This window comes from Taurulus bubalis (assembly GCF_910589615.1).
Source record: "Taurulus bubalis genome assembly, chromosome: 9".
In the NCBI taxonomy this organism is placed as follows: domain Eukaryota; kingdom Metazoa; phylum Chordata; class Actinopteri; order Perciformes; family Cottidae; genus Taurulus; species Taurulus bubalis.
This window is the reverse complement of record NC_136597.1, coordinates 25,991,206-26,003,284: the sequence shown is the minus strand read 5'-3', so window position 1 is coordinate 26,003,284 and position 12,079 is coordinate 25,991,206. Positions and strand designations below refer to the sequence as shown.

Here is a 12,079-nt window from a genome sequence, read left to right as displayed (position 1 = left end):
TAGTTTGTGTCTCTTTGTAGTTCGTTTGTGTCTCTTTGTAGAAGGTTTGTGTCTCTTTGTAGTTTTGTGTCTCTTTGTGGGGTTTTGTGTTTCTTTGTAGTTATTTTGTGTCTCTTTGTAGTTAGTTTGTGTCTCTTTGTAGTTCGTTTGTGTCTCTTTGTAGTTAGTTTGTGTCTCTTTGTAGAAGGTTTGTGTCTCTTTGTAGTTTTGTGTCTCTTTGTGGGGTTTTGTGTCTCTTTGTAGTTATTTTGTGTCTCTTTATAGTTATTTTGTGTCTCTTTGTAGTTAGTTTGTGTCTCTTTGTAGTTAGTTTGTGTCTTTGCAGTTTTGCATTTTTTGTTTTTGTTTTGTCTTTAGTCTCCTTGTTTGTTCTGCTTTAAAAAAATTAATAAAATAAATGCGATTGTAAGTTTCAGCCTCTCCTGAGCCAAACGACGTTGCTTATAAATTATTAATAAAGTTGCTGTGCGATGTGCTTAAAAATGCTAATTTGTTGACGCCTGTATCGTTCCTGCTGCTGTTTGATGTCCACGTACATTTAATAATTAATAATCAACTGATTAATCAGTGACATGTGAACTTAAACTCGGCAGATGAACCTCAACATGCATGAAGGTGTTTAAAACACTCACATAATTAATTCAGTGGTGCTGTTTGGTGTTTTTTTAATTTAGTAATAGAAAAGGAGCTTAAAAGTGCCCGTATCACCCCACATTTTATTTCTTTTTACACAAATAAAAGGTTCACGATGATGAAAATATAGGATTTTTGTTTCTCAAATGAAGATAATTGAAAATGAAACACAAAAAAACGTAAAGCTCCAGCAGTCGAATTTGGGGCATTCATGTTCACCAGAGGACGAATCCCCTCTGACTTTTCCTCTAGCGCCACCATGAGGTCGACCTGTTGCGGTTTTGAGTGAAATGTCTCAACAGCTTTTGGACAGATTACCATTAATTATGGTAAACAATCATGTTCCCCTGAGGATGAGTAATTTCAGGTTTTATCAGGTCGACATTTGAAGTTGTCCGATAGGTTTCGGACCAAATACCTGCGGCAGATAATGAGCTGTACTTTGTGTTCGGGGCTTCAAAGCAGCAAGTGGGTCAGTCAGTGTTTGAGGCCCTGATGTGTTAAAGTGGGACAGCGCATATAAATAATGTGTTAAAAAAGAATATACTTACAATGCAGAAAAAGGCTGCTGGAGCTTCTCTCTGCTATCAGCAGCTGACGGAAAGCTTCTGTTGGTTATTCCCCGTCGACTCAGAAAAAAAACTGACTTTTAGAGCGAAACAATCTCTCCTTTACGCATTAAAACAATCCACTGTTTAATCCTTTAATCAGACATTCCAAACTGGAGACTTTTCAAAGACCCTGACTCAAAAGTTTGTTGTTTAGATATTAAAACACGATGAGAGAGAAGACTTAACGCCACTTTTTTTGGACGCCAAAATCCATGTACTCAACCCCCTCCTGTGACTCCTGCTTGCAAAATAACAAAATGGCGACGACCAAATATCGAACTCGAGGCTTCAAAACGGCCAATGTCCACTTCTTGTGTCCAGTCTTAGCTCTAATGATCCTCTTTATCTCTATAAGGCCAGTTCTGAGTGTCTTCTGGTCTCTTTCTGGTCTGGTCTTCTTCGCGTTGTGGTTGGTCTGTCGCAGATTACGCAATCCCACCCTTACTCGTCATGTTTTGCCTCTTTGACAGAAGTCTCTTCTCAACGTGAGAAGGTTCGGTTTAAGGTAAAAGTAATTACTTGGGGTTAGATCATGGTATAGCATCCTGTGACTCTGGGATAAAGCAGACGTTCACACATAAAACACAGACAGACTGCAGCCAAAGACGATATAAATCGCACACCTCCTCAAAAGATGTTTTCAGACTTTTGGTTTGGTTGGTTTTGGTTACTTTATTAGTGTAGACTTGGTTTGCAGTAACAAACTGTAGAAAACAGTAGAGAACGAGGCATCCATCTCGACATACATTACAACAAACACAGACAACCAGACACGGACAGCGTTAAAGAAAGCCAAACACCCCCTAATTATAAAAGCCGATCGGTGAAAAGCGTCAAAAAACGTCAAAAAACTTTGACGGAGTCCGAACGAAAGCTGATAAAAAGGTTAAATAAATGAACAAATCCTAAAGCATTTCCAGATTATCCTCCGATGAAGGAATTGGTGCTTTCATTTCTTTGGCCTTCTGGATGGAAGACGATAGAAAGTCCCGAGAGGCGAGTAGTGCGTCAAATTTGACTTTTATATTGTTTTTATCATTTAAATGTTTTTTTAATTCTTATTCTTGTCTTTATACTATTGCATACGTGTTTATTGTCATGCACCGAGTCAATTTCCTTTTTACGTGGAAGCAAACTTGGACAATAAACCGCTTCTGATTTCTGAAGTGTCCAAATGCGCTCGGAGCAGGAAACACGGACGCTTTGTCACGTCGGTCTTTAGTCACGTGACTCGCCCTCTTTTCCTCAACCTTAACCCCACTTCCTGTAAAGACGGAGCTTCATTTTGAAAAGACACGATGGCAATGAGTTCAATAAAAGAAGCTTGAGCTGCACACTTTGAGCTGCCGTCGCCGACGCATCGATGTGAGAACGTGTGTTGTTTTTTTTGTTATTTTTGGGTGAACTATTCCTTTAAATCTTTGACGCCTCGGTGGTTTGTTTGCCGACTCAGCGAGCCGTCCGGCTGCCGAATGGCCAGCTGAGACGAGGCTCCTGTGCCCGTTGTCAGACACCAGATGAGGTTCCGGCATCTGCCCAATTTATTTATTTATTTATTTCTTGCGGAGGCCAAAAAGCCAGCCGGCCACATGAGGACCAGCTGGCGGACGCAGAGCCAGCGGCAGCAGGACGGACACATGAGACGGAGTCCTCGGCCTCAGGGCCATCAGGACTTCAGTCCAATCGATTTCTGCCTGTCTGCTGGTTTTAGGTCTCACATGGATAACGATGCTAAAATTAGGATGCATTTGGCTCTGGTATTTATTTCAGCCTTCAGAGTCAAGGGAAAAAACAACATTCTGCATTTTAATCGGGCGGAGAGCAAACAGGAAGACAGTGAATCCTCATCCTCAACATCTTATTCAACATCGTGTTGTTTGTCCAAACTTTTTTGGTCGACTTCATTTTGAATTCTGGGAAAGATCCCAAAATCTGTCAGGTTGCATTTGGGGGAGATGTGTCTCTAGATGATGCAAGCAGCATGTTGAATGTCTCCTTCCCTCATGAGTCTGATTAACATGCGGATCAGCTGATGCTCCGAGCTGCTCTTCTAGGAACCGTTGTGTGTGTGTACTGCTAATTTTTTACTTTTTTGCAGTGTAGATTTTGAAGGTGAAAACGTAACGGCTTCCTGGATTATGCACCACGCCAGGGGTCAGAGGTCAGGGTGGATGGTTTGAATTCCTGAGTCAAAATTGGTTTAACGCCATTTGTCTATATACATATATATATATTTTTTTTTAACAAGTGGAAAACATCTGGCAGTGGGTTTGGAATATTTCAACATAAACCAATTTTCAAGAATTTTCCACAAAATTGGCTTGAAACATGGAGAAATAATGCACATTGCTGTTCGTCAATGAAGTAAAAATTCGACTTTATTTAAGAAAACGTATGAATCGAGTCGATTATTTGACTGTACTCGATAAACAAACAATGTCTCGTTAAGTGATCCATGTGTCAAACCTGTAGTTTTACACGGCGAATATTATAATAATAAATGAACTTAGACGACAGAATGCAGAGTCGTCTCCATCTAGAGAAACATTCAGCGATCCAGAAAGTGTGAATGTTGTCTCTGCTTTAATTTGAGATGTAATTAAAAGCTCAGTTGAGTTGATTCCTCTCTTGGTGAGTCGTTCCCACTTCATCCCGAGAGGGAAAGCGCGAGTCTCACAGGGTTTCACCTGCAGGGCCGAGCTGGAAAAGAGACGCATGACGGCAACCTGAGCTTTACTTTAGGTCGGACGATCGGAGCGACGTTGACGGACGTGCGCTGTCACCTCAGATGGATTTCTTCTGCCGCCGTTCAGCCGGGCAGAAAGCTTGAGGCTGCCTCGGGGAATGACGAGCATCAATCACTGTCTCGGGACCCCCGAGACGGCGGGAAAAACAGGTCCTCTCGATGTTAAACGTGCCCTACGCACAGATGTCTGGTGACCGGGGGTCTGATCCCGGGCCTCATCGGGCTGAAGGAAAAGGTTCGGCGTTGAGGGTAATGAGCGCTGTCATCGTGACGCCGTCCGCCGGCACGCCGTCCGTCTACGGGATCACTTCGGCTGTTTTTACAGAAGAGCTTTTACTCTTCAGGCGCCTCCATCTTTTACGCATCATTTTTCCACAATGAAGCTCAAATTTCAAATTGCGACTCCTCTGCCTGTATGGAAGTCTATGCTTCATGTGTTGAAGCTGCATTCTCTCTACTGACCACCAGGGGGTGACTCCTCTGGTTGTATAGAAGTCTATGCTTCATGTGTTAAAGCTGCATTCTCTCTCCTGACCACCAGGGGGCAACTCCTCTGGTTGTATAGAAGTCTATGCTTCATGTGTTAAAGCTGCATTCTCTCTACTGACCACCAGGGGGTGACTCCTCTGGTTGTATAGAAGTCTATGCTTCATGTGTTGAAGCTGCATTCTCTCTCCTGACCACCAGGGGGCAACTCCTCTGGTTGTATAGAAGTCTATGCTTCATGTGTTAAAGCTGCATTCTCTCTACTGACCACCAGGGGGTGACTCCTCTGGTTGTATAGAAGTCTATGCTTCATGTGTTGAAGCTGCATTCTCTCTCCTGACCACCATGGGGCAACTCCTCTGGTTGTATAGAAGTATATGCTTCATGTGTTAAAGCTGCATTCTCTCTACTGACCACCAGGGGGTGACTCCTCTGGTTGTATAGAAGTCTATGCTTCATGTGTTAAAGCTGCATTCTCTCTACTGACCATCAGGGGGTGACTCCTCTGGTTGTATAGAAGTCTCTGCTTCATGTGTTAAAGCTGCATTCTCTCTACTGACCACCAGGGGGTGACTCCTTCGGTTGTATAGAAGTCTATATAAATGACTCTACTTCTCTTGATGTATTCCCTCAGTAAACATTGTAAACATGAGCTTGTGTCTCAATCTCTAGTTTCAAGTCTTCTTCAATACAGCATGATGTTCATTTAGTAAATTATGGTCATTTAGAGTCAAACAGACCATAAAGCAGGGGACGCTTTAGGGCGGGGCTACAAGGTGATTGACAGGTCTCTACTCTCCCCGTTCCTCATCCTGAAAGAGGTTACATTAATGTGTTGTATCTGCTTGTGTGCGTGTACAAGATCAACGCCTCATGTTCAACACACCTCCCCACAGCTCGACGAACTTGAGATCAACCTTGACGAGATAAAGGAATAAACCCTAAAATAAATCCAATGAGTGCATTTTCTCAAAAGGGGCTCCAAACTGCAGATAAGAGCTTTGACTTGTTATCTCCTCCAAAGTAAAAGAGTCGTGGAACTGAGACCCTATGCGTTGCGTCTCATTGGTCGTTGTGAGGAAAGAGACGCCAGCAGCTAATTAAAAAACCGAAGTCGTTTGATTTCTCTCTTCAATTTGTTCAACAACACGAGGAACACACGCGTGACCAAAGCCTTCACAGTTGTTATTAATTACAATCTTCTTACCCACAATGCATCGGTCCTGATGCAGTGTTCCTGCTCTTTACATTAAACACTTTACATCAGAGCAGCTGATGTGTTTTAAACCCCAATGCATCATTAATGCTAATGGTAGCCCCATTATATTTTCATGCAGCGGCAGTTTCTTTAACCTTTACTGTGTGTGTGTGTGTGTGTGTGTGTGTGTGTGTGTGTGTGTGTGTGTGTGTGACACAATTCAGTAGAGAAAATAAATGCAATACACATGCTGATGTACGTGAGCTTTTTATGTGTCGTGATTGAATGAAAAATGTGTTTAAAAGAGCAAATATTTAGTACTTCATTTCATTAATTTGTTTTAATTTCAACATTTCACGTCCACTTGGGTTATTTGTCGCAAGAATGTATGGATATTAAGTTAAGCGAGTGTTTTAGTTTAACTTCCGCTTGATCAATGTTTTTTACTCTACACTCCAATTTCAATTGGATAGTCCAATGGATTACATGACAAATTAAGACATTTATTAGAACATTTTAAACTGAAGCTGTTCACTTTCTGTGTAGTTGACATTTTGGATAATCTTATTTAATTGGTTATTGTTCTTAGACGTTCGAGGAAGTTTAGTCGTCTCATTTAGACACAAAACTAGTTCCCCATGTTTGTATTTGCTGATGCATATCGTTTACAATGTCTTCATCTCCTGTTCACAGACCTCAGCAGAAGCACAGAACGCTGACTCGTGTCTGGGTTTCAGGGCTCCGATCACAAATCGCTCTGATTTGGACTCGAATCCCCAAATAAAGAAATCTGTAACGCGGCCGTCACACAGACCAGAAACATTCAAGGTCTCCAAAAAAAACAACCCGTGAAGCATCCGAAGCTCAGACGCGTTCTTCGCGTTGATGAATAAAGTTCCGTCTGACGGGTAAAACCTTAACCCTACTTACCGAACATTTGTATTGCTGTCGGGCCGTCGGCCGTCCGTCTTCCCGCCTCCTCGTGAATCCTGATGAGGCGTCCGCTCGGCCTCTCGCCTGAAGTGAAATCAATCGGCCCTTCAATCTTCCTCTAAAGGGCCATTATCCCGCCTGCTGCAGGTTCCACGACCTGATCCGTCTCCCTGATCTCTGACGAGGAGCCGGACAGCTGGGGGAAGGTCAGGATCCGATGTTCAAACCCCGAACAAATGCACTGCAGGAGGTCCAGGTGAAAGAATCCAGCGCAACGATCTGTTTGACTACCAGACGTCAGGCGTGACGGAGGAATAAAGACATTGTGATTGTTTTAAAATGTAGATCCTCTAAATTACATTTTAAAATCTGACTAAAAACAGAAAAGCAATTAAAATCTTCCCTCCTAGTCAAGCTTTATTTATACGGTAGATTTCATACCCAAAGTAACAATACAACCACACAAGTACAAGTCCAGAATATGAATGTGCAGCCTTCATGCTCTCCGACAAACTACGTTCACATGCTACTAATTTAAGAAAGAAAATTAAAACGTTTTAAACAAAACTATAATGAAAGGATGAAGGAAATATTGCCAATTTTTCATTAGTTTGGAGCGGCACGGTCATAGTCGGGGTCATCCTGAACGAGTTCATCAAACCTCTGATGGGAAATATGTATTCATACATTTAGTAATGTGAAGCATAAATACTCCAAATGGTGACTTGTCATCGGAACGTTCACAGCAGAAATATATAGACAGATAGGTAGATAAATAAATAGAGCTAACAGTCTGATGCTAACGGTCTGAAGCTAATCGTCTGATGCTAACGGTCTGATGCTAACGGTCTGATGCCAACGGTCTGATGCCAACGGTCTGAAGCTAACGGTTTGATACTAACGGTCTGAAGCTAACTGTCTGATGCTAACGGTCTGAAGCTAGCGGTCTGATGCTAATGGTATGAAGCTTACGGTTTGATACTAACGGTCTGATGCCAACGGTCTGAAGCTAACGGTCTGATGCCAACGGTCTGAAGCTAACGGTCTGATGCTAGCAGTCTGAAGCTAACGGTCTGAAGCTAACGGTCTGATGCAAACGGTCTGAAGCTAACGGTCTGATGCTAACAGTCTGAAGCTAGCGGTCTGAAGCTAACGGTCTGATGCTAACGGTCTGAAGCTAACGGTCTGAAGCTAACGGTTGACCTCGTCTCCCCCTGCAGATCCCTCAGGTCAGCTACGCCTCGACGGCCCCGGAGCTCAGCGACAACACCCGCTACGACTTCTTCTCCCGCGTCGTCCCTCCGGACTCCTACCAGGCCCAGGCCATGCTGGACATCGTCACGGCGATGGGCTGGAACTACGTGTCCACGCTCGCCTCCGAGGGGAACTACGGCGAGAGCGGCGTCGAGGCCTTCGTCCAGATCTCCAGAGAGTCAGGTAGGACGCAATAATACAATCTCAGATTAATGAAATGGCCCTGAGTGATGGAGGGCAGGCGGGATGAACAGCCGGCCGACAGGAGGTCGTGTGATCGACTCCCGCTGTAATTACAGCGGAGGTCTCCTCGCCGGGTCACCGCGAGGTAATCAGACTCTGCTCTCGCTGATTAAAAACGTTATCGCGCCCGAGAGCGCCGACGGTAATTGGATCGTAAAGGCCGTGTTTGAAATTCATCAGCTGTTACATGCATGTTGGAGTGTGTGTGTGAGTGTGTGTGTGTGAGTGTGTGTGTGAGTGTGAGTGTGTGTGTGTGTGTGCGTGCGTGTGTGTGTGAGTGCGCCTGAGTGTGAGAGTCTGTGTGTGTGTGTCTGTGTGTGTGTGTGTGTGAGAGAGTGTGTGTGTGTGTGCGCATGAGTGTGTGTGTGTGCGTGTGTGAGTGTGTGTGCGTGTGTGAGTGTGTGTGTGTGTGAGAGTGTGTGTGCGTGTGAGTGCGTGCGTGTGTGTGTGTGAGAGAGAGTGCGTGTGTGAGTATGAGAGAGAATGTGTGCGTGCGTGTGTGTGCTTGTGTGTGTTTGTGTGTGTTCGTGTGTGTGTGTGTTCGTGTGTGTGTTCGTGTGTGTGTGCGTGTGTGTGTGCGTGTATGTGTGTGCGTGTATGTGTGTGCGTGTGTGTGTATGTGTGCGTGTGCGTGTGTGTGTGTGTGTTCGTGTGTGTGTGTTCGTGTGTGTGTGTTCGTGTGTGTGTGTGTGTGTGTGAGTATGAGAGAGTGTGTGTGTGTGTGTGAGTGTGTGTGTGAGAGATTGTGAGAGTGAGTGAGTGCGTGCGTGTGTGTATATGTGTGTGTGAGAGAGAGTGTGTGTGTGTGTGTGTGTACTCTTAGACCACTTGTATGATGATGAAGAGAGCTTTCTCCTACGACCTGAGATCAGTGTTACGATGTCGCTTCCACGTCCAAGATGGATCCAAATGAGCTCTTATTTTATTTTTAATTAATTTGACCTTCACAATAAAAGTCCGCTCTCTCTCCCAACACGGCGTCCAGGTGAAGGCGGTTCGCGCCACATTTCCAAACGTTTGGTTTGCTACAAGACAGAGAGAAACCAGTTTCTCTGCAGTTACAAAGAGAGAAAACGGAACAGAAAACAAATCGCGGTGTCACGTTAAACGCGTTCCCCTTCCCGCCATCAGTGTGTAAGCGGCAGAGGAGCCGTCATCAAGACGAATGGCTGCGATGGAGGCGTTGAAAAAGCTTCAGATTCATAACGAGAGCAGCTGCCGCTCTTCTGTGGGATCAACTTACACACACACACACACACACACACACACACACACACACACACACACACACACACACACACACACACACACACACACACACACACACACACACACACACACATGTATTTATTTGAACAGGAATGAGGCGTCTCCAGGATCAGAGGTTGCGTTGATTGGAGCTGATTGGCTGCTAATGAGTAGATTGAGGGAAAGCACTTCTTTCTTCAACATGCAGTTGTCTTTATTAAATTATATTCTCACTCGACAGAAGTTGACTCATTAAAAAACAACAACATGTATTGAAGCTCCTGGTGTGAAAAGCCTCATCGTGTCACGGCGAAAATTAGCATCCTAACTGTTTCTCATCACAGCTGTTCAAAGGCAGCTTTGTTCCCTTAAAGGGGAACTCCACTCAGTCTGTTAACAGGTACATATATATATATATATATATATATATATATATATATATATATATATATATATATATATATATATATGTGTGTATGTGTGTTTGAAAATGAAAATATTCTGAGGCTGTGAAGTTAGAAAGAAGTGGGACCTCTGTAGCTCACTGATCATCTCTGACTAACTAGTATAACACACACCGTAATGTCTGTCAGTGGTCAAGTTGCATTGTGGGTAATGTGTGGAATAATTATGATTAGTTAAATTAGTTAGAGTCTATAATGTAGATGTGGAAACTGCAGGAGAGAATGTATCCTCACACCAAACGTTGCTCCTCCTTTTTCCTTCCAAAGTCAACAAAACTACTTAGTTTTGGTATATACATATATATATATATATATATATTGTATGGTGCCATGTTTAGGGGTTCCAGCATAATGAGCACTTTTTAGTCTATTTTTAGCGTATTTGTACTACTCATTTTGCTGATACTACTTTTATTTAAAGGAGCAGCGTGTAGGATTTAGTACCATCTAGTGGTGAGGTTGCAGATTGCATCCAACTGAACGCCCCTCTGTTCAGTCCTCCCTTTCTAACCGTGTAGAGAACTACGGTGGCCTTAAAAAACGGCAAAACTCTCTCTCCAGAGCCGGTGTTTGGTTTGTACCATGTGGGCTCCTGTAGAAACATGGCCGACTCCGTGAAGAGGAGCTGCTGCCTGTAGATATGAAGGAGTCGTCCTCAGATGATGAAGAAACTATGACGGGACGAGAAACTAAGGAGGGCAGTGAAATGTGGAGCTAGCTTAGCCTTTTGAAAACCCAGCTATTTTTAGGCCCTTTCCTCGAAAATGTCATCCTCAAACTAGAAAGGGTGTATCTCTGCAACCACTAGGGCTATTTGAATAATGTGGGTGTTATAATAAAAGGTACACATGTGAGATTTTCTTCAGATGTGTGTATATATATATATATATATATATATATATATATATATATATATATATATATATATATATATATATATATATATATATATGTTCCTGGTTAAGAGTAAATGAAGATGACACACAGAAGAAAATGAAAAGGCTTCAGGTCCGCCTATGAAAAAAATCACCTTCAGGATGATTATTTCTTTGAAATGATGCAGCTGTAAGGTCCAACTCTAACCCAAATCATAGCTCAATATGTGAACATTCACTAACCCAAATCATAGCTCAATATGTGAACATTCTCTAACCCAAATCATAGCTCAATATGTGAACATTCTCTAACCCAAATCATAGCTCAATATGTGAACATTCTCTAACCCAAATCATAGCTCAATATGTGAACATTCTCTAACCCAAATCATAGCTCAAAATGTGAACATTCTCTAATCCAAATCATAGCTCAATATGTGAACATTCACTAACCCAAATCATAGCTCAATATGTGAACATTCTCTCTGCAAAGGTTGACTTTGATAAAGTGAAGCAGAACAAAGTTAGAGAGGGTTTAGAACAGAGAACATTCAGGCGAGGACTCAAAAATCTGTGACATTTGAATTTTCTCATGCACCAAACCATATATTTCACTTGTATATTACTTATGGTGTTCAATACATCCACATACAGCAATTTTGGGCTTTTTTTTTTTCATAAAACAAGCTATGATTTACAGTTTTATCTAACAATCACTCAGTCAAAAGGTTAGGAAAGAAGGAGGCGACGTGAAAGGAAAGAGGAAAACGAGAGGAAATAGGGAAGGAAAGAGATGTAAATGAGAAGGAGAGGAGGTCGCATAGAGGAAGCCATGAGGGGAAGAGGAAGGGGCTCATGTGAAACAAGGAGACATTGAAGGAAAGGAGAAGGAAAAGAGGAGACGGAAGAGAAGAAAAGTAGCTGCTAAAGGAAAGAAGGAAGCAGAGCGTAAGGAGGAAGAGAGGAAGTGGAGGAGCTAAGCCGACTTCCTGCGTCCACCGATGACGTCATCCGGCGGCTCGAGACCCGATGTTGCTGATGTCGCCCGAGTCCCACGAATCCCAACGGGCTGCAGGATCCACCGTGCAGCCCGTCACCATGACAACTGCTGCAGATCTCCTCAGACCTGAGCGCCTGGAGGAGAGACGGTTAAAAACTCTGTGAAACGCCCTGTGATCGTTAACCTGCAGGGGGGCGGAGCTACGAGACAGCCAACAGGTGGAGAGCAAGGGTCCTGACCGTGTGCGTGTGTGTGTGTGTGTGTGTGTGTGTGTGTGTGTGTGTGTGTGTGTGTGTGTGGAAGGTCCACTGATAGCTAGAGAAGGAAAGAGGGACTTATAGAGGAGGAAATAATAGAGGAGAGTGTTGAAATAGTGTTGACTTTAAAG

The 12,079-nt window shown here is 43.3% G+C and overlaps 1 protein-coding gene across 1 annotated transcript in view; it reads left to right on the top strand.

The window, feature by feature from the left end:
- LOC306741407 (metabotropic glutamate receptor 8-like) overlaps nt 1-12,079 on the top strand; it is a gene marked incomplete at its 5' end in the record, with an annotated part of 98,350 nt that overhangs the window by 18,980 nt on the left and 67,291 nt on the right. The window contains 1 exon segment of the mRNA XM_079223688.1: nt 7,828-8,044. Coding sequence (XP_079079814.1) covers nt 7,828-8,044 — 217 coding nt within the window.